Source organism: Colletes gigas, unplaced genomic scaffold (genome assembly GCF_013123115.1).
Source record: "Colletes gigas isolate AHSC1104 unplaced genomic scaffold, ASM1312311v1 Colletes_gigas_Sc00027, whole genome shotgun sequence".
Classification (NCBI taxonomy): Eukaryota; Metazoa; Arthropoda; class Insecta; order Hymenoptera; family Colletidae; genus Colletes; species Colletes gigas.
This window is the reverse complement of record NW_025106656.1, coordinates 604,460-626,674: the sequence shown is the minus strand read 5'-3', so window position 1 is coordinate 626,674 and position 22,215 is coordinate 604,460. Positions and strand designations below refer to the sequence as shown.

At 41.3% G+C, this 22,215-nt stretch overlaps 2 protein-coding genes across 3 annotated transcripts; one reads left to right on the top strand and one right to left on the bottom strand.

The window, feature by feature from the left end:
- The first annotated feature begins 343 nt into the window (after nucleotides 1–343).
- LOC122401733 (CAD protein) lies at nucleotides 344–22,206 on the top strand. The gene is made up of 26 exons (XM_043404065.1): nucleotides 344–493; nucleotides 1,435–1,573; nucleotides 2,300–2,588; nucleotides 3,286–3,599; nucleotides 3,704–4,271; nucleotides 4,530–4,763; nucleotides 4,855–5,499; nucleotides 5,645–6,197; nucleotides 6,363–6,738; nucleotides 6,839–7,265; nucleotides 7,460–7,658; nucleotides 7,974–8,125; nucleotides 8,201–8,305; nucleotides 14,089–14,337; nucleotides 15,628–15,879; nucleotides 16,323–16,487; nucleotides 16,693–16,854; nucleotides 17,408–17,579; nucleotides 18,106–18,221; nucleotides 18,597–19,014; nucleotides 19,104–19,444; nucleotides 19,527–19,668; nucleotides 20,794–20,864; nucleotides 20,952–21,130; nucleotides 21,241–21,445; nucleotides 21,994–22,206. Exons 1-26 carry the CDS (start codon nucleotides 412–414, stop codon nucleotides 22,189–22,191), a joined length of 6,753 nt encoding a protein of 2,250 aa, XP_043260000.1. The 5' UTR covers nucleotides 344–411; the 3' UTR covers nucleotides 22,192–22,206.
- On the bottom strand, nucleotides 8,382–12,868 carry LOC122401734. 2 transcript variants are annotated; one of them, XM_043404067.1, is made up of 5 exons: nucleotides 12,527–12,868; nucleotides 11,694–11,989; nucleotides 9,505–11,279; nucleotides 8,817–9,216; nucleotides 8,382–8,763 (listed from the first exon to the last, which is right to left on the bottom strand). In XM_043404067.1, exons 1-5 carry the CDS (start codon nucleotides 12,742–12,744, stop codon nucleotides 8,630–8,632), a joined length of 2,823 nt encoding a protein of 940 aa, XP_043260002.1. In that variant the 5' UTR covers nucleotides 12,745–12,868; the 3' UTR covers nucleotides 8,382–8,629. The 2 variants fall into 2 exon arrangements, with proteins under 2 accessions (XP_043260002.1, XP_043260001.1); XM_043404066.1 differs by having other exon boundaries at nucleotides 8,382–9,216.
- Nucleotides 22,207–22,215: the final 9 nt, after the last annotated feature.

Here is a 22,215-nt window from a genome sequence, read left to right as displayed (position 1 = left end):
ATAATTAATGTATAAATTTTGATGGGTTAGCCGTTATTCGAATAAAACTTTGCCCAACTCTGCATTCGAAACGGTAGATTGAAATTCAAACTGGGTGTCATGCAAGATGGCGCGTGTTCACTGATTGGTTTAGCCGAAGGAAAAGTCAATATGTCTAGCTGATATTAACCACGTGACCTGTACTGAACTGTTCCATTGAAAGCGTTGAGTAACGGCGTACCTATCGACTGGAACTGAAGTTTCGTGGCGCTACGAGCAGTTCTGCGCGATCGCAGTAGTCGAATGTTGTATTAGGTGTGTTCCCGGCTTACGGTGCTACAGTGTCTGCCGGGTCGAGGGTGTGCTCGTATCGGTGACCACCTTGCATTTCTAAGAAAATAGACGATATTTGTCTTTCACGATACTTGTAAAATGGGCTTCCTCTGGTTTGAGGATGGCACCGTTATTCCAGGAAAACTGTTTGGTGCTCCAGTTTCCGTCGAAGGAGAACTCGGTAAGTGTATCGAGGAGCACGTGTTCCGCTCTTTGCGCCACTGGCGGACAGACGAGCACATGTAGAGCTTTTCCCACAAGTCGATCAGTGTGCTCTTCCCAATCAATGCATTTAATTCCAACATTGTCGTACAACGACCAGGAGTATCGTTGTTCGAGAAGTCAATGGCCGTACTGCTCGCAACGATATTAACGATTCGTGGCTTCCGCATGACCACGCGTCTACATACATACGGGAAATGTAAATAACATGGAAGTTTATTCAGTTCGACCGACCACGTGGGTTTAATGTACATACACTTACCGCCGATTAGTGTTGATTACGAGACTTGTTTGGAGCATCGTTACCGAATGCCGGCGGTCAAGTATGCCAATCATGGGGTAACTCTGCACGTTAATACGAAGATTTGCATATACGAGCCATTGACAGTTGCATTTACTTCTGTCGTGTTAGTTATCTTTGTACCGAAGATAAACGCTCGAATTCAAAGCCTGTAGAAAGTTTCTTGACCTTTTGTAAAAATACCTTTGTAGAATTATGTATTGCTCTAGGAATAATATGCTATATAGTATAATATAGGAATAATATTAATATATATATAGAAATATAGAAATGATTCCTATATAGGAATAATAATAAAGTTCATAGACCAGTCTGCTCCGTTTTGGTATTTAACGCAATCAAGTTGAGAAAAGTACGATATAATTTTGATTTGCAATCATTTTGATATATTTATCGATTTACGACTGGTTAGATGAAAATTGAGTCGTCGATAGACTTTTAATAAGGTAACTCTCCATTTCGGAGCAGATTCGGGAGTAGATTCGGAGCAAGGTAACTTTTGTGTACACCAATGTTTCGAAAGTTACGTTAGAGTTCGAACGGGCATTATATCTATACGTAACAAATAGGCTCTGTTTCCAGCGATACATTTTTTTCAGTGTTCCAGACCGGTATGGTGGGTTACACGGAGTCGCTTACAGATCCTTCCTACCACACTCAAATTCTAGTGCTCACGTATCCGCTGATCGGAAATTATGGCGTGTTCCACGACGAGAAAGACGAAAACCATATCTCATAGTAAGATTTAAAAACGTACGCCTAGTAATCTAGAAATAAACAGTTGCGATTCGCGCGACGATCGAAGAAACGAATTAAATGTTCGATCGAATTTTTTACCGACTTTATCTATATGTCGTCTCTAGATTAATGTAATCAGTTTTATAAATATTTGGCACTGTCATGCAATTGATAAATGTGTTGCTACTGTTTGTTCGAGAATAGGTGTCGCCGAATGATCGCACATGTTTAACAAATCATTCAGACAGTGTTTCTCAAACTGCATTTTCGAAAAAATTAACCGTGATGATTACGTTACAATATTTTCTGTCACGTTGCTTTAATGCTATTTTAATTGAAAGTAATAGCTCTATAAACAACAATATTTTCAGAGATATACCAAATACATTATTTTGATAATATAAGATTTCATTTAATTCTTTCCTTATTAGGAAATGTTCATTTAACTTTTTGTACGTAAAATTGAGTTCTATTCAAGATTTAAAATTGAAGAACTATAGAAGGTATCATTAAACATGAATCAATTTTGCTCAAAATTTAATCAGATATTGTATGAGAATATAGAACTTATACATAATGTTTTATTGAATAACGTACATACGTATGAAAGAAAAAGATTAAATTAGACAGAGGCATCCCGTAATAAGGCCTTAAATTTTCACAATATTACTCTAAATCGTCACGAATGTATTACATTGTCGTAATATTATCGTCTATTTCTTACAGCTGGTTTGAATCGCATCGGATTTGGGCCGCGGGCCTGGTGGTCGGTGAAATATGCGAAACTCCGAGTCATTGGCGGAGAACGAAAACACTATCCGAATGGATGAAAGCACAGAAAATTCCTGGCATATGCGAAGTAGATACTAGAGCTTTAACGAAAATTATTCGCGAAAAGGGCAATATATCGGCCAGACTCGTGGCGAGTGAAACGCCACAGCTCTTGACAGGGAGACTCTCCCCTATTAGTATTGCGAATTCTAACGAGTTGAATCTCGTGGAGCAAGTTTCTAAGGTGCGTTATGACATAATTTGACGTGATTAACGCTCCACCGCAATATTTTCTAAAAATGGGATGGTATAATTTTGTATAATAATATATTATTTATCAAAGTATAACAACTATTAAAGTATATTTGTCTTATATCATTTTAATTTACGTTTATCTCTGGCGTAAAAATTTTCTTCGTACTTTTTTCATTCTTAGAAAACCACTGTTGTAAATATTCATGTTTAATTTGGATTACATTATTGTTTCTTTCCTATCATATCGTTCTATGCGCCACGTTATAAGGTTAAAATCGAAAAAATCAGAAGCGGAAAGACTTAAAAAGCTAAAAAGTCGAACACAAATTAGCTTAGAAAACTTTTTCACATATTGAGATACAGTATTGTCTCTCTATAGCCGCGCGTTTTCGGATTCTCTATAGACGCGAAGCTATCCCCACTACTTCGTTTGTAATCACCGCGCCGCGACATCGGGTATCGAATATCAAAGAGAAAGCCGAAGAAAAGTCGACGAGCCCCATCCCCCTTGAACGCTCGAGCGTGAAATCAAAGAAAGCCGAATAGACTACTCGTCTCTCAAGTTGCGTGCGCCCGGTCCCGACACGCGCGGCTATAGAGAGACAATACTGTACCTTGAATTGTTTCTTCTCTGCGGGAACTGGTTTCTTGCTCAGAAAACCTGATGTTAAAACATTAAATTTCAGTCCAAGAAAACGTTAAATGCCGATGGTCATCCTCGTATATGCGTGGTGAATTGTGGTTTGAAGTACAACCAATTGAGGTGCTTGATTCGCCGAGGTGCTCGCGTGGACGTCGTTCCGTGGAATTTCGACTTTAACAAGATCGAGTACGACGGTTTATTTCTCAGCAATGGACCAGGGGATCCTAGCATGTGCAAAGCGACGGTGAACAATATTCGCAGTTGTCTCAATTCGCGCAGTACAAAACCGATTTTCGGCATATGTCTTGGCCATCAGTTGCTTTGCATCGCAGCCGGTTGCGTTACATATAAGATGAAGTACGTACCTTGCCACTTGTTGCTTCAACGATACATTGTCAAGTGCAAAGCGGCATTGCCCTCGTGTTTCCGCGACATTAAGTTTTGCATAAATTTGTTTACAGGTACGGTAACCGAGGTCACAATTTACCTGTCACTCATCACGGGACCAAACGTTGTTTCATGACATCGCAAAATCATGGATTTGCGGTCGATGCTAGTCAGTTGCCAGCCGATTGGGAACCTCTATTCACCAACACCAATGATAACAGCAACGAAGGCGTCGTGCACTCGAGCATGCCTTACTTCTCGGTTCAGTTTCATCCGGAGCACAATGCCGGCCCTGAAGATTTGGAATGCCTATTCGACGTGTTCTTAGAGGCTGTGAAGGAGAGTGTAAATGAGAAACCGAGTATGTCTATCAAGGAGAGGCTGAACCAAAGGTTGACTTTCCACGTTGATAACCCTGGTATCGCTGTTCGACCGAAGAAGGTGCTGATTTTGGGATCGGGCGGTCTCAGTATTGGTCAGGCGGGCGAGTTCGATTACTCTGGATCGCAAGCTATCAAAGCGCTGCGAGAAGAATGCATACAAACTCTCCTCATCAATCCCAATATCGCTACCGTTCAAACGTCCAAGGGCATGGCCGACAAAGTCTATTTCTTGCCGATTATACCAACATACGTGGAGCAGGTATAAATTGGAGAAGGAAAGATTATTCCTCGAAGGAGTTTCGAGTTCTATTAGATCAAACGTTTTACTCAGTTTTCGTAAAGGCTTAGAACTGAACAAAAATGACTCGACGTTGTCCACATTTTCCTGTAAGATAAATGCCTTTCTAAGCCATGTTCAGTCGTATGAGGTCCATCTAACAGGTTAAAGTTCTGACCAATTGAACTTCGTGTTCCTTTTGGGATAAAAACCGGTATTTTTGCACGGTTTCCGTTCCAGGTAATACAATCGGAGCGTCCCGATGGCGTACTTTTGACGTTCGGCGGTCAGACTGCCCTCAACTGCGGCATCGAGTTAGAAAGGAATGGAGTGTTCGAAAAGTATAACGTGAAAATCTTGGGAACGCCTATACAGTCGATCATAGAAACCGAAGACAGGAAGATCTTTACGGAGAAGATCAGTGAGATCAACGAGAAGGTTGCACCAAGTGCCGGGGTGTTCTCTATTCAAGAGGTGAAACGAAAAGAAAACTAAATTTAAATAACTCCCAAAGTAACAGTCACGTGTCACAGGTACCAGAATTTAATCTACAAACCGTTTACAGGCATTAGACGCAGCCAAGATATTGGGTTATCCCGTCATGGCTAGAGCAGCATTCTCCCTTGGAGGTCTGGGGTCCGGGTTCGCGAATACAGAGGAAGAATTGAAGATTCTGGCGCTGCAAGCTTTCTCTCATTCGAACCAACTGATCATCGATAAGTCGTTGAAGGGTTGGAAGGAAGTCGAGTACGAGGTCGTCCGTGACGCGTACAACAACTGCATCACGGTCTGCAACATGGAGAATGTCGATCCCCTCGGCATCCATACCGGTGAATCGATCGTCGTTGCTCCGAGTCAAACTTTGTCCAACAAGGAGTATAATATGCTTCGAACGACGGCTACCAACGTCATCAGGCATTTCGGTATCATCGGCGAATGCAATATCCAGTACGCGCTGAACCCGAACTCCGAAGAATACTACATCATCGAAGTGAACGCACGATTGTCCCGAAGTTCGGCCCTAGCCAGCAAAGCAACCGGATATCCGCTGGCTTACGTGGCTGCTAAGTTAGCTCTTGGTATTCCGTTGCCAGACATCACTAATTCCGTCACCGGGAAAACCACGGCATGCTTCGAACCTAGCCTCGATTATTGTGTCGTCAAAATACCAAGATGGGATCTCGGCAAATTTCACCGAGTCAGCACAAAGGTAATGTAAATACTTAACTCGAGCATCTTAAATATCTTTGTTGTTGTTGATAATACAACGAATGTTTTGATGAATGTGGTAAATACTGAGTTACGGACATGGACGAGACAGGCGCAAAATAGGCTTATGTTCTCGTTGATTCCAGATTGGTAGTTCTATGAAGAGCGTAGGGGAAGCGATGGCGATCGGTCGCAAATTCGAAGAAGCTTTTCAGAAAGCTCTGAGAATGGTCGACGAGAATACTAACGGTTTCGATCCTTACGTGAAAGCTCCTAATGACGAGGAATTGGAAAAACCGACTGACAAGAGGATGTTCGTCCTTGCAGCTTCTATGAAGGCTGGCTACACGATCGATCGATTGTACGATTTGACGAAGATCGATCGTTGGTTTCTGCACAAGATGAAGAACATTATCGATTATTACACTCTGTTGGAGTCCAATGACCTCACGAAATTGTCGCACGACCTTTTGCTGCGGGCGAAGCAAATCGGATTCTCGGACAAACAAATCGCCGCGGTGGTTAAAAGCTCGGAGCTGGCGATTTGGATACAGAGACAGGAGAGAAACATATGGCCATGGGTGAAGCAAATAGACACGGTGGCTGCAGAGTGGCCAGCCATGACCAATTATCTTTATTTAACTTACAACGGTACTACGCACGACGTGGAATTTCCTGGTGGATACATGATGGTAATCGGTACGTCATTAATTTAAATCGCTGTTAGGTATAGAAGTACTATTCTATTACACACACACTGCAATTATATTATTCACGAGTGTCCATGTGTAGTATTATTATTACCAGAAACAAATATTTAAGTTATGTTTAATTTTCTTCTACCTGGAAGTCGCAACTTTGCAGGTTCCGGCGTGTATCGTATTGGCAGTTCAGTGGAATTCGATTGGTGCGCCGTGAGTTGTCTGCGCGAATTACGAAATTTAGGAAAGAAGACCATCATGGTCAATTACAATCCGGAAACGGTCAGCACCGATTACGACATATGCGATCGATTATATTTCGAGGAGATCTCCTTCGAAGTTGTGATGGGTATTTACAACCACGAATGTCCGGAAGGTATCATCCTATCCATGGGCGGGCAATTACCGAACAACATCGCTATGGATCTTCACAGACAGCAGGCCAGGATACTCGGGACGTCGCCAGAGTCCGTGGACGGTGCTGAAAATCGTTTCAAGTTTTCACGCATGTTAGACGGTATTGGAATTTCACAGCCTAGGCAAGTTAAAAACTTAATAAAGTCTGATGCTCAACTTCCATTAACACTCTTGTCTCTTAAGCGCCAGTGAGATCAACCATAATGTAATCAATAATATTAGGTGGAAAGAACTGACAAATTTGAAGTCTGCCATCGAGTTCTGCGAGGAAGTCGGTTATCCCTGTTTGGTCCGTCCTTCTTACGTGTTGAGCGGCGCCGCGATGAACGTGGCTCACTCACACCAGGATCTCGAGTCCTATTTAAAGAGCGCCAGCAAGGTGAACAAAGAACACCCTGTGGTTATATCGAAGTTTATTCTCGAGGCGAAGGAAATAGACGTGGATGCGGTTGCCTACGATGGCGTTATACTTTGCATGGCGGTTTCGGAACACGTTGAAAATGCCGGTGTCCATTCCGGCGACGCCACTCTAGTTACTCCGCCGCAGGACATCAATGCCGAAACCTTGACGAAAATAAAAATCATATCGAAAGCCGTTGCCGCGTCCCTCTGCGTAACGGGTCCTTTCAACATGCAACTAATCGCCAAGGTACTGCACACAGCTATAAAGAATGCCCAAAAATAATTGTCAACGATAACAGTGTTTCGTACATTTTTACGCCCATTTTATTTTAATTTAATTTTATTCAAATTTTTGTCCATGATAATAACTCCTAAAACAGATTTCGTACAAAAATCAATAAACCGACTGGTATTATCCCTCGATCGCTTTGATTTCGACAGGACAATGAGCTGAAAGTGATCGAATGCAACGTCCGGGTATCAAGATCGTTTCCTTTCGTTTCGAAAACGTTGGATCACGATTTCGTGGCTATGGCCACGCGATTGATCGTTGGAGAGCCCGTCGATCCTGTCGACATCCTCGCTGGTTGTGGCAAAGTCGGTGTTAAAGTCCCGCAATTTTCCTTCTCGCGTCTTGCTGGTAAGAGTCAATGGAAAGGAAAATCAAGGAATTAATGACATCGGTACAACTACGTTATATCGATTCATATTGTATTTATTTTGACTTAGCGACTTACTCGATAAGTAGTTGAAAACATCTTGTATCTCAGAACTAATGATATTTGGACCCACGTTTATTAAGATTTTTTTCCTTGTTTTAACACCCTATTTATAAAACGTTATAATTAAATATGCTTGCTGGTAATAATTTACCAAGTCTGTAAAATATTGAGCAATTTCTAATACCGAGCGCTAAAAATAACAAATTCGCAATTTTTCTGGGAAACGTATGCAGGTGCTGACGTTATGCTAGGCGTAGAGATGGTTTCAACGGGAGAAGTCGCTTGTTTCGGGGATAATCGGTACGAAGCTTACTTGAAGGGAATGATGAGCACCGGTTTTCACATACCGCAGAAAGGAATCCTGCTTTCGGTGGGAAGTTTCAAAGTAAGATTTTCACCGTTCAACGTTTTCGATATCATCGATCGAACGATCCTCCTATTTTATGTATTCCGATTTCAGCATAAAATGGAATTGCTACCGTCTATTCGCAGTCTTTGCAAAATGGGATACAAATTGTACGCGAGCATGGGAACCGCAGACTTTTACACCGAGCATGGGGTCATGGTAAGTGAAAGGGGAATTCTTACTAGTCAACTATTAAATCTTATAAACGTAAAGTATATTTAAATATTTACACACGGCCAACACATGAATGTCAAGAACATTGTTCAAACGATTTATCTAGAATTCATACGTTTTACTAGGTCTCGAAATAAGGAACGCGTTCAGTCTTTTTCGAGTATAAATAATGTTAAATACTAATAAAGTACTAGGTTAGTATTCCTAACGCTTGAAATTTATTAGCGGATCATCGGGCAATATAGAACAATAGAACTAAATGGTAAATGTTTCCAATGGATTCGTTGCTTCTCAAACGTTTCTTGAAATTTACGTTTTGTAGCACGATTTCAAATGTACGTGGAATTGTCCGGCAATTTTTCGGGTGCCGGCTCGAACAACACGACTTTTGGAGGGTTTGCTGTTTTTGATTTCAAATTTGAACTTTTCTTCGTTTTCGAAGCCTGTGGAATCTTGTTTTTCGTAGTTTTTGGGGGCTGTTTGTCCGTTTTCTGAGGCGTTTCGTGAACTGTTGCCTCTACGACTTGCGACTCCTCGGTCTTCGTATTCGGCGAATTCGACGTTTCTTCCGCAATTTCCTCCATGAAACGATTCCTAAGCGGCGACACAAATATGGCCATTTCCTGGTTTCTCCTGGGCGTTTCGGGCGGATCGTTATTCATGGTGGTACTCCTTTTCCTAATGACTTTGATCTTATCGAAATAAGCTCTGGCGTCAGATTTGTATCTCTTGATCTCGAAGAGAAGAGTGGACAGCCGCTCGGCTTGATGGAGGTAAACGTCCTTCAATCGAACATCACCGTACTGATTACACCGTTCGGCTATTTTAATGAAATGCCGTATGAAGAAGTCAAGCAGTATGTATAACCTTGGACCCTCTAGCTCGGCACAGCGTGTCTGAAAACGTATCAACTAAGTCTTTCTTTGTAATCGCTAGTGTATCGTAGATAAGATTAGAATAGACGAACGGAGATTAATTTAATTGTACCGATTCTTATCGATCGCAAAGTATGATGTGGTCGCGATGAAACGCGTTTCCTCATCCCAGGTGAGAAGTCGATAAAAGCAAAAAAACGAAAAGAATCGGTGAAGTCATCGCGCTAAATAAGATTTGGAAATGTTTAATTTACGAAAAAGAATTCGATCTTCGAACGATAACGATGTTTATCGTAAAACGAAACTCACCGAAATTTCAATTATAGAATCCGTGGCTTTGCGAGTATTAATAAGCGTTTTATTGGTAACCGTTCGTACGGGATGCGTTTGTCGTTGATTTTTAAGGTGGTCCCAGAATCCTGTGTTGTCGTATTTGTTTTCCTCCTGGGCTCGTTCCTTGCTCGGTTGTGGCATTGGTTTCGAGACGTATCGACTCAATGCCGGATTGATCAACGACAGCGAGTCCGTTGTCAATATTCTCAGCAGCCCTTCGTAGTCCAAACGCGGGAAGAAATTGTCGCTGTATCGAATGTTCTCCATCGCGTGGAACACGTACATCACCGGATTTTCGAGAATACGCTTCAGTTGTTTTTGCGTGTGCAACAGATGTTCGCTTGGCACTCGCTGAAAAAGATTCCTATCTCTGATGAAGTAATCCCTGAGTATAGGATCGTTTTGGCTGACGCCGTGATACAACGAGTCCAATAACGACAACAAACATTCGCCCGTTCTGTTGTCGGGCCACTTGGACGGCCTATCGTTCTCCTCGATCATCCAGAACAATTTGTGCCTGATGTGGGCGGTGGTCAGACCGAACATGGTATCGAATATGGGTCTCATGAACGATTTGTGAAGCATAAGAGCGATGAAGTACACTTGTACTTGGGATTGTGTCATGCAGGTTTCGAGATATCGTTCCCCGGCGGGAAACGTCAGTTGCCATTCGAGGTCCTCGATGAGATTGCTGCTTCCTCTTTTCGGCACGAAACCCTCCGGCACCACGTAGCATCCGTACTTCTTGATCTTCTCGACGTCGGAGTATTCCGGCCACGTGCTGCGCGGCCTGTCCAGCCATTCTTGGGCACAGTTGGGCCACTGCAGCCAAACCGACGGTATGATCTCGTACTGTTCTATGCGACTGTGCTTGAACGCGTTCGAGATCAGGATTCTGTCGCAGTAAACGATGCATCCCTCGCGTCTCGCGTCCTCCAGGCATTCCTTATCGAAGCCGAAACACTTGGCCAACCGTGCCACGAAAACATTTATGAAATGCTGCATGAACACGGTACTGCTCACGTAAAACAAATCGTAATTGTGCCGTCTCAGAGCCAACTTGATCCTACGTTGTTTGCTGTTCAACAGCTGTTTCTTCTCTTCTCGCGGATCGTACACACGGCCGTCCGCCGTGTAAGTCACTCGCTTGAAGCAATGTCTCGGAAGCTGCGCGGACATTATGTAATGCTCATACGACTCCTCGTCGTTCGAAACTTTCTCAGCCTTGACACTCTGATTTCGACTGTAGCTGCTGTCGCTGTCCATCGTGTAATTGTCGGACCGATACCCGGAACTGATGCTGCTGGTGAGACTTAGACTGGCGGACCCCTGAGCTTTCGTTCGCGGCGTTTGTTTCTCGACTTGTTGTTTCTCTCGGTCACCTTTCGGGGTCTCGATCTTAAACCGGGCCCTTTTCATTCGATGTTTTTGGTTCACTATCGACATTGCGTTTTCGGAATCGACGTCAGTGTGTACGTTACGAGTAGAGCGCGAAAAAGCTTTCCGGTTCGCTATGGCCTCGATCTCGTCGTGCAGATTCGGCAGGGATCTCGAGTGCGCCTGCATGCGACATCTCATTTCTCCATGTTTGTGTCCACGAAACGGGAGCATGTTCAGGCGTACCTTCGGCCCGTAAATGCTGTCTTCGTCACTGTTAATTTCGTCGTCGTTCTCTGCTATCGACGACAGATCCATCCCATCGTCTTTGGACGTGTCATTCGGGGTTTCCTGAAGTTGAAGCTGAACATATCCTGGCGACATCAAGATGTTTCGTCAAAAGGACTGACAAAATGATACGATAAATAGCGTTAAACTTTAAAATTTGAACCGAAGATTCGAACCGAACGTCGTTTTTATTCCAAATTATAGAAGGAATGTATAAAACATGCGTATATTTTTTTAACTTTTCTTATTTTGCGGCAGACATACATCAATCGTTAAATTCCTACAACATACCATGAAGTATAGTAAATTTTGTTATCGATCGATGGCAAAAACAGTATACACTTCTGGCTAACTAAAAAGAAAATAATAGTTTTGTGCCGTTCTTACTCAAAATTGACAACAAAGTAACCAGTATGCTCTGTAGAAGTTTCAGGAAACGATGGGGGTAATTTTATAGCAACTCGAGGGACAAGATTCGAAACAAACATGCTGTTTCTTACCTTGGTGTTCGGTGGGTTTCAACAATATATTGTACGACGTCGAATCGTTTAGGATACTATAGTACAGCGATTGCTGCTCCGTTATTTCGATGTTATCGTGGACCGTGTAGATTCGCACCGGTTGAAGAGGCTCGATAGTTGTGCGAAAAGTTTGTCTCGACGAAGTAAAACCGATAGTTTGGGCGACATGCTCCTGAAGAACGTCCGGCAACAAAACGTGCTTCTGCGGTGACAAATGCTTGTTCAGTTGGGCCTCGCGCGCCGACACCAACGACTTCTTCACGTGCACAATTTCCCTGAAAGACTTCAGACGTTAACTCTTTATCCACCGTTCGGTTTAAGTAGAAAAGAACTACCATGAACGGGACGTTGCAATTATTTAAAAAATTGTGAATCTTTCTACAATGAAATCTCTTTTGCTAGTTACTTTTGATTCGGTTCTTATTCACTGCATTCGATCGGTTATTTCTTTAAAAACATCAAGTAAACGCGAAGAAAGAAAGTCTTATTTCAAATGGTCGTAGCGGATATATAAGGTTGACAGTGACATTGTAAGAAAGATATCACAAACGGAGAATCTATAACGTCGAGAATACAAATTTATTGTTAGCCGAAAAGTAAAATTCCCGAGATTGTCATACTAGGGATAAAACGTATAGATTAGATTACGAGTTTGATCATGATCGGTATCGCTGGTATGTATAAGTGGATGAATGTTTCTTACCGTGAAGAATACGCGATTATTTTTCGATGATATATAACCCTATCGAACTGTATAATATTAATAAATATCGGTGGTCGCGAAAAATGAAGAAAAACCAAAGACATCATACTTTTCGTAATTCCGGAAGAACGGAACGCACATCATGAGATTGTTCAGCACGAAGATTTCCGGGTTCCTTTCGATCGCCCTCTTCAGCAACAACATCTCCATATCCTCGTATTCATCATCGTTCGACAACGACGGGGTCTTATACTGGCCGTCGCGTCCAATTTTCCCATACACTTTCATCCGTGAGCCTCTCTTGCTTTTCGATTTGGCGTTTCCCATCGCGCGTTTCTAAATCTGCGACGACAACCGGCTTTCTAAAAACTGTTTCGCATCGATAGCTATATCGCGTTTGGTTTTACGACGGACGACGTGAAATTTTTTGATCCTGAGGCTTGGTGGAGACGTCAACTTGCGCGAACATGACTTATTTGAACGCGAAATGACACGTATTCGACACTCATCGATTAGACAGTGATCCGTCCCCGGGGAACCGCTGCCGATAAATACCTACCTATCTTGTTATCGAACTACGCTGGGCAGAACACTTTTAATCTGTGCTTTACTATCAGCTATCGACGAATGAGTTTAGAAGCGGAAGAGCTTTTGTACTAGTACCATGGCTGCGCCGCACCATGGTCGAGGTGTACCCTTGCGATAACGTTTTCACAGCTTCACGTGCAAAGCCCCCGACGCTGCACGTACCAACGGCGTCGAAGAAATATGACATCTCTGGTTTAATTTTGAAATTATTATAATGTATCGTTTCTATCGACTTAACAATCTCTTCTTAAAATTCATCGATGAAAATTAAACTACTAGTCCATTGTTACTAACACGATGTTCGACTGGTAAACAAGAGTATAACGAATACAGACTAAGAATAAGCTGCTTTGGTACACTGTTAGGTATTTTGGTTTTACGTAATTTGGGAACAAAATACTCTTGGATAGATAGAAATATCGTATTAATATGAGCATATATCATTAACTTTAAATTAAAGGAATACTTAGTGGTAGTGAAATCATACCTCGGAACAGTCATAGTTGCATAACCAGCTGATATTGCTGTTTAGAATAATTATATATTATTGTAGCTTCATGTTTCGAAATCACTATAGAATAATTGCTGCTGCTGTTACGCGATAAATTATATTTAATGTACGAAATTAATATACAAAATGTTTAAAATCAATAATAAAGGTCAACTGTTTATAATAACAGGGACATTTGTTTTAAGTAATTATTTCGTTGTGTGCAGAGCTTGATGGACTTGTGCGTTGATGGTAACGATAAGAACAAGCTTTCAAAAAATAGACCGATCATTATCTAATCATCAGACAAAATAATGTTGCCATCCGGAGTGGTAGCAAACCACTTCCGGTGCGAAGCAACGATTTCAAATGCTCGACGGAGACTGCGCTGTAGCGACGAGTGTTCGAACGTAGTGTGTCTTGAAAAAAGTAAAAATATTCGACAATGTGATTTCTTTAAATCGCTTCGAACATTATTCGGTAACAGAAGTTCTTGGAAGTCACGATAAGTCTCGAAAGTCTTGATATCCTTCGATGAGAAATAATTTATTGGAATAAAATGTTCCTAAGAAAATCATTTCCATTGATTACAGGTGGAACCAGTACAATGGACGTTCGAGAATATCAGCATGAACGAAGATTCCAGTCCGAGCGAACTTCGTCATTTGGCCGATTTTCTTTCGAAAAAACAGTTCGATCTTATAATAAATTTGCCAATGCGGAACGGTGGTGCACGACGAGTCTCCAACTTTATGACGCACGGATATCGTACGAGAAGACTCGCTGTCGATTATTCCGTTCCATTGGTCACGGACGTCAAATGCGCGAAATTACTCGTCGAAGTGAGTACGACACGAGTTAATAACATTCGATATACGACGATCGAAGAGATGAGCAATACTCTATCCGAATAGATTACCAATACTATCAGCGTATAGCAAATATTTCATCCGGCAATTCAAACTTTTCTTTTCATTTAATGAGTTTGCGATGAATAAGCAGTTGTTTATTCTTCATTCGTGTTTCGAAATTTCTATTCAGACTAGAATTCTGTCAATCTTTGAACGATGTTAGACCCTGTAATCAAATTACGATGCAGAAATACCTGGCGCAGTACGATTTCGATCAGTACGGAGTCTGCTAAAGTATAATTTATAAGGGGCATGTCTACTTCGACAGCGTAAGTAGGTAATTTGTGGGAAACGAATAAAATACTATAATTTATATGCTTTCTTTAAGGTGCGAACCTTAAGAATGCCCGCGTTTAAACAATTAAATAAAATTTATTTCCGACGAAGCTAACTCCAATGCTAATGATACATTGGAAAGTTATTTGATAATAGCTTATCTTTACAGAATGCGTGTAATCGTGTTACCTGTTAATCGATAGGTATTCCAGTTTCAAAGTTCATTATGCTATGTGCAAGGAAGGAAAATATTTCACTGCTGATGAATCGACACGTGTTACGCCACACGTGTCTCGTTTTTGTTGATTAGGGCAAGTGTTGTAATAGAAGCCTCGTGCGTGCAACGCGTGAAATAGAAAATAGCTGAAACATTTTAAAGATAGAGCAGTCTGAGATTTTAAAAAACTTGAATCGCTCCCTCCAAGTACTTATAATGAATTGCTTACCAACACTAGTTTCATTAAAATGCTGTATTTCCTTTAATTAGGTCTGGGTTAGGTATAGATAAAGTTTATAAAATTTATAATTTAATCTGATTATAAAACAGTATAAAAACCTTGAATTCATGCTTGATTGCTTGAAAATTTATATTTCATAGATAGATCGATACATACAAACTGTAGAACAATAACGTTTTCGACTCTACGTATATAATGTGGCACACATAAATCGGTCTTATCGCGTAATCGACGACATATATTTCGAGAACATTGATGATCGGCCATGATATATATATTCTAAGCAATAGGGAACCACGTTGTTGTGGATAATTAGGGGATTACATGGATGAGAAAAAATACTTAATTCCCGGGTCTGTAAAGACTCATCGACGGCCCTGTCAGCGTTAAAGGCGTTTCATATTTCGTATCATGCACCTTATCAATCGCGATCTTTATTGTACCAAGAACTGACGCAATTATTGTTCATTGACGTCTTTTTGCGCAGGCTATGAGGATGCTTGGCGGTCATGCACCTCGCATGAAAACCCACACAGACTGCGTATCGTCGCGAACGATGATCAAACTTCCTGGTCTCATCGACGTCCATGTGCACACGCGCGATCCTGGCGCGGTTTACAAAGAGGACTTCGCTTCCTGCACCGCTGCCGCTCTCGCCGGAGGCATCACGATGATCTTCGCGATGCCAAACACCACTCCAGCAGTCGTCGATCATCAATCATTCTCCCTGGCCAAGGAGGTAAGTACCACAATTTCTATCTGTGCTATTCAGAATATCATATATTAGTTAAGCTATATAAACAGTCCGTCGAACGTGTTTCCTCTACTGATAAGCTCTCAGTTGATTACAAGGCCATACTGAATGAAACTGGACTTCACTTTAGATTTTTTATCATAGAACTTTGTTTTTTCATTGTTATTAAAGAAACTATTCTCTTTAAAAAGCGAATCGCTAATAGAATTTAATGGATCTCCTGAGTTTGGTTGAAACGTAAGTAAATATACAGAAAATTTGAAATTCATCCGTCAATAATTTTCATATAGAAAAAATCTTAAAAGAATCCAACGAGCATTACTGCCTTTGCACCTTACAGTTTTCTCAATATTTATTTACGACATTCTTATCGTTTGCCAAAAATCGTATTCCTCTATATGTTAACGATTTTTCTCGTGATACCTTAGCGCGCTGTGTCTAACGCGAGATGCGATTATGGGATTTTTGTCGGTGCTTCGTCGGACAATTACAGTATAACGCCGGAATTGGCGCCATTGGCAGCTGGACTGAAGATGTACCTGAACGAGACGTTTACGACGCTCCGATTAACCGATCTCACCGTATGGATTAAGGTAATGTACAATGAACGAAAAATTATCGAAAGTAGGTCTGCGCTGCTTTGACTGATCAAAACAATCGCTGTACTCCCCCATGTAATAATCCCACGTTCACGGAAAACTAAAGATACTCCTTAGATAACGGTCGCCTTTGCGCGGAAGATAACGAAACGTTAGATTTCTATGATAAACCGGCAACTAAACTTCTTATCCGTTGCAGCACTTTCAAAGTTGGCCGAAGAAGTATCCCCTTTGCGTGCACGCGGAGGGTCAAACGACAGCCGCCATCCTCTTGCTGGCCGGATTGCACAATCGACCCATCCATGTCTGTCACGTGGCGCGAAAGGAAGAGATTCAAATCATACGCGCCGCTAAAGAGAAAGTAAATGACCGATTACACTTTATTTTCTATAATTGAAATTTTCTATCATCTTGAAATTACCGGGAACATTTCGTTAACATCGATAATATTATTTACCAACTCGTTGAAACTACTGATAAACGTTTCCTCGGCATTGTACTTACTGTACATGCTATCACCGACGATGTGCATGTATCGATACATTTATTTCTTTATATAGAAAGTAACGATACAATTTTAGCACGCTTGTAGCGCTATTTAATTAATTAACATAAGTTGTGCGTATCAATGATTAAAAAGATAGATGGTAACTTTTTCATTAGGTGAATTTACGTACACGCATTAGCTCTATACTTTTATCGTTAACCAAATATACAAATATCAGTTTTATTTTATCGTCATACATATCAAAGAGACTATCTTTGTATATTTCTTCATCCTCGGAAATTTTCCTTACGAACTGTTTCTGAATTATGAATTCTACTCTCGCGTAGTATTTGATGATTTCAAACTAATTCACAATTTCTCTACGTCGCACGTTGTCGAAACAATATTCGCGTGTTTGTTACTTCAGGGAATGGCGGTCACTTGCGAAGTCTGTCCTCATCATTTGTTCCTCTGCGAGGAGGATCTCGAACGCATCGGTCACGGACGAGGTCAAGTGAGGCCGGAATTGGGAACTAAGGAAGACCAGCAAGCTCTTTGGGAAAATTTGGATGCGATCGATTGCTTCGCGACGGATCACGGTAATCTTATTTGAAATTTACGTCTCGTCTTTTACTTGGACCCAAGAGGATAGAGGATGGAGGACCATGGATAGATTTCTGAAGATCAACGAACTTGCACACAGAAATTTTAAATATTTATTTTTGTTACGCGTTAAGTCTAAATGTATCAATTTTATCTTTTCGATACTTTCGCATTGGATTAAAATAAATCTTTCAAGCCAATGACCTCAACTCACCATTATGTAAAGCTTCCTTAGCAGGGAATCGATTTAGTAGAAAAGGAAACATTTAAATGGCAAATATGCCATTGTAAAAAAGTGCAATTCCACTTTGCAAGTCCATCGATGCACTTGGGGAAAATGTCGTGTCATTGGATAATAGGCTTCACTGAACCGTGTACAATTTTGTTCTATTTTCCTTTACAACAGATCTTGTCTCGTAACTGGTTACTATATGCAGGTATAGTATCGGTATTCTATATAGTGGTGTAAATTTCTATGCTAAAATGCGACGCATTTGTCAAACGAGTTTTTCTACTTTCCAGCGCCGCATACGATACAAGAGAAATCCAGCGAAAAGCCGCCACCCGGATTCCCCGGACTCGAAACCATGCTTCCGCTTTTGCTTACCGCCGTTCACGAAGGAAAAATAACGATGGAAGTACGTACTTGCTACGTTCAACAATCACTTTCCAACGTATACTTAGATTAACAAAAACGTATGATAAACGTAAATCAAACGTGCTGTTTGATACTTAAAGCGATACATTAAAGCCTTCTTTGAAACAATTACTTTTTTACGCGAACTTTGATTTACGATTTGAAACTGATACGTTCATCGTATCGTCTCTGGTATGTTGCATAGAAGCATTGTTTTTGATATCTTTATATTGCGAGATAAGCATTGGTGATACATTCTGCACAATGCTTGCGATATTATAAAACAATGTATCCAAATTTCGACGAAATTTCTTTTATTATTCCCTACGCAATTACCAGCCGAGTATGATAAAAGTTAGCTAGCGCATCTTTTCAGGACGTGGTAGATAAACTCTACAGAAATCCGAAACGGATCTTCAATATACCGGATCAGCCGAACACCTACATCGAGGTCGATCTGGACGACGAGTGGGTTATTCCGAAAGCCATGCCCTTCAGCAAATCTAAGTGGACGCCGTTCGCGGGGACAAAAGTTCGCGGAACTGTTCATAGAGTTGTTCTCAGAGGAGAGGTCGCTTACGTTGAAGGACAGGTCCTGGTGAATCCTGGCTTCGGGCAGGACATCAGGGAAATGCAGGCGAAAATGAAGCACCAGACGTTTTTGAGCACAGCGCCGGTCGTCGACGTAAGCAGTCGACCGAGCTCGGCTTTGGATGGCCTATTGTCACCGAATTATGAAAAATATCACAGTTTCCCCGAACGGATAACGGATATGACCGAAGACGAACAAAATGGTACGAAATCATTTTTCTATCTAAACGAACGGATGGACCACGAGCGTTTCTTTCCTGTATCAACGTTTCTGTTTTGCTTCTGCTTTCAGAGCCATACGCGTATCTATTGCAGCCAGCTTCACAGAAATCGAACGTCCACTTTGCAGTGGATGTGGATTCTCGGGAACATACGAAACTTCCGCTGACACAACGCGCTATTTCACCCCTTCCGATCAGTAGCGCGATGAAGTATAAGAACGACAGTAATTCGAATCTCTTTGTGAATCTAGTTACACCGATTCCACCTGTTCATACCAGCCACAGTCTCATTGGGCACAACATCCTGTCCGTGGACATTTTCAACAAGGAAATACTGAAAGATCTCTTTCATATCGCGGAATTCTTTCGCAATGCTATCAGAAAGGAACGGCGACTGGATCATATTTTACGAGTAAGAACATCGTTCACAACGTCGTCGTCGAATATTTTTCTTCCGCGAACCCGTCCTCAATTCGAATGTCTTCGTCGAACAGGGAAAACTGATGGCCTCGATCTTCTACGAGGTCAGCACGAGAACTTCTTGCAGTTTTGCCGCTGCTATGGAGCGACTTGGAGGTAGAGTGATATACATGGACAAGTCCACGTCGTCGGTGAAGAAAGGAGAATCTCTAGAAGGTATGTAATCTCTTTGATACCTCGGATATAATAGCTTGACCAACAAATAATATTTTTTTTTTATGTGGAAAGTACGGGTTTTAGCTTACAAAATATATAAAATATCACTTTGAACAGTTCACTTAATTAAAAAAGTGAAATTAAAGAAGATAAATCAAAACAATCCTATCTTCGTATACATGTATGCATTATGTATTGATTGGAGTTTTCGTCAGTCGGAATGTGGCACTTTTCATGGCTCCTTCCTTGTGGAATGAAGTTGAAATTCCAAGTCACGCGTGGATGGTTGTAGTCGCAAAGAAAACAAAAAATATATCTCACTATTTTATTGAATAGTCACAAAACCAGTTCTCATTAGCAGTAACAGCAATGTGAACTTGAGCGTTATCATGTTAGAATATCGTGTTTTCATCGTACATTAACCCTGCAATACTACGCCTACACACAAATTTTATTAACACTATACTGGTGAATTCAATATACCTGTATCCCAGCTCTGAAAATAAGTAAAATTTAATTGTTTGAAAAAAATCAGTTTGCTAACATAAATCTATTATCAACTGTTCCTAGATACATATTTCTCTGCCAGAAGATTTCAAGTCACCTATTGAAAATACATAGATAAAGCAAAAATGAATAAAGAATGCAGTACGCCAAGATAATTCCAGGGTTAACGTTATGAATGACAATGAGCATTCTTCCAATATATTTTCGTACTTCTTTGTCTTTATTATGCCACGTAAAAATACTGTTTCTGACCTTCCATTCTTTTTGATTGCCACCCACGTTCATCACCTCCACAGTGGTGATAAAATTCTTCTCTCGTTCAATACACCATGTCAAAAATAATTACAATCTTTAGGCCCGTCTAATTTTAAACTCCTTCGTACCACTAAATATGACGTATACCCGTGTGTCTGGTTCAAGGACAAAGTTTTCAGCAAAATACAATCGTCGTTCGATATGACAATTACTTTCCTTATCAATTTACTTTTGTAGTATCATTTCAGAAATACGAATTCAGCTATTTAGCTATTAGTGAACTCCTGTTGCGTACACTCGCCAATTATATGAACTGTTTGCCCATCGATAGGATTACACAAATGGAGTTCTACTGTATTTCAGATTCGGTAGCAGTAATGGCTGGATACGCCGACATCGTCGTTCTTCGACATCCAGAGCCAGGCGCAGTATCGGTGGGCATTAATTGATCAAATCTAGTTGCATGGTATGCGACAACGAAATAAAACAAGCAAACTTATCGTGTGTCGATCTGTGCACAGAGAGCAGCGCAACACTGTAGAAAGCCAATGTTGAACGCTGGCGATGGGGTCGGTGAACATCCAACGCAAGCGTTGCTGGATATCTTCACGATACGGGACGAAATCGGCACGGTGAACGGGCTGACGATCACAATGGTTGGGGATTTGAAACATGGCAGGACAGTGCATTCCCTCGCAAGGTCGGTTAACAATTATACAAATCGGTAACCTTGTCTCGGGTCCTCGTTCCGACATATCTTTATTCGATTCACATCGATAATAACTCTTGTACGTGTGTATTACGAGACAGGTTGCTGACGCTGTACAATGTCGAGCTACGTTACGTGTCCCCCCCTGGCCTTTGCATGCCAACCCACGTGGTGAATTACGTGTCCGAACGTGGAATACCTCAGGAACGGTTTTTCTCCCTCAAAGACGCGCTTCCCGACACGGACGTCCTTTACATGACGCGCATTCAAAAGGAACGTTTCACTAGTAAGGAAAAATACCAACAGGTAAGGGCTTCTATTGGATTCTGCCCCACTGATATTTAACTTGGAATTGAATGGTTTCGTTGCTTGATAATCTCATCGTATGAGAAGAAAGAGATACAGTACTGGACAAAAATAGAAGACAATGCTCCAACTAAAGTCAGCTCATGTATACAGTTTTTTCTCCAACTTCTGCGTTGTCTTTAGAAGGAAATATCTCTATCGTAAGAGACTCTACTGTATTCCACGATTTAAAGTTTTCAAAATTCACCGTGCTTTTTACATTTTTTATTCGTATCGTTTATATGGTAGTCAAATGGCTCCGATTATCCCAAATGGATGTTTTTTAATTTTAATTGCGTGGCTGAAAAGCCATCGATTGTTTCAAGGTAAAAAGGTATGTACAGAAATTACTGGCGTGTACTTTAACTACAAAGAGCAACAAATTTTAAGTATCCACTTACAATTCGTCCTTACAGATCTTTAAAAATTAGAAGAACGAAGGCAAAGTCTGTTAGCCGTGACTTTTCTAGCAACATGTCGTAAAACGTTGTATGTTCCTTTATTTCCAGGTTTGCAGACACTTTGAGATAACGCCACAATTCATGTCTCTAGCAAAGAGGAAGATGATAGTGATGCACCCGTTGCCTCGTGTTTTCGAGATCAATCCGGAATTCGACGTGGACCCGCGTGCCGCTTACTTCCGGCAGGCTGAAAATGGCGTTTACGTTCGAATGGCGCTTTTGGAAATGGTCCTTAGGCGCCCCTGATTCGTTCAAGAATCGATTAACAAA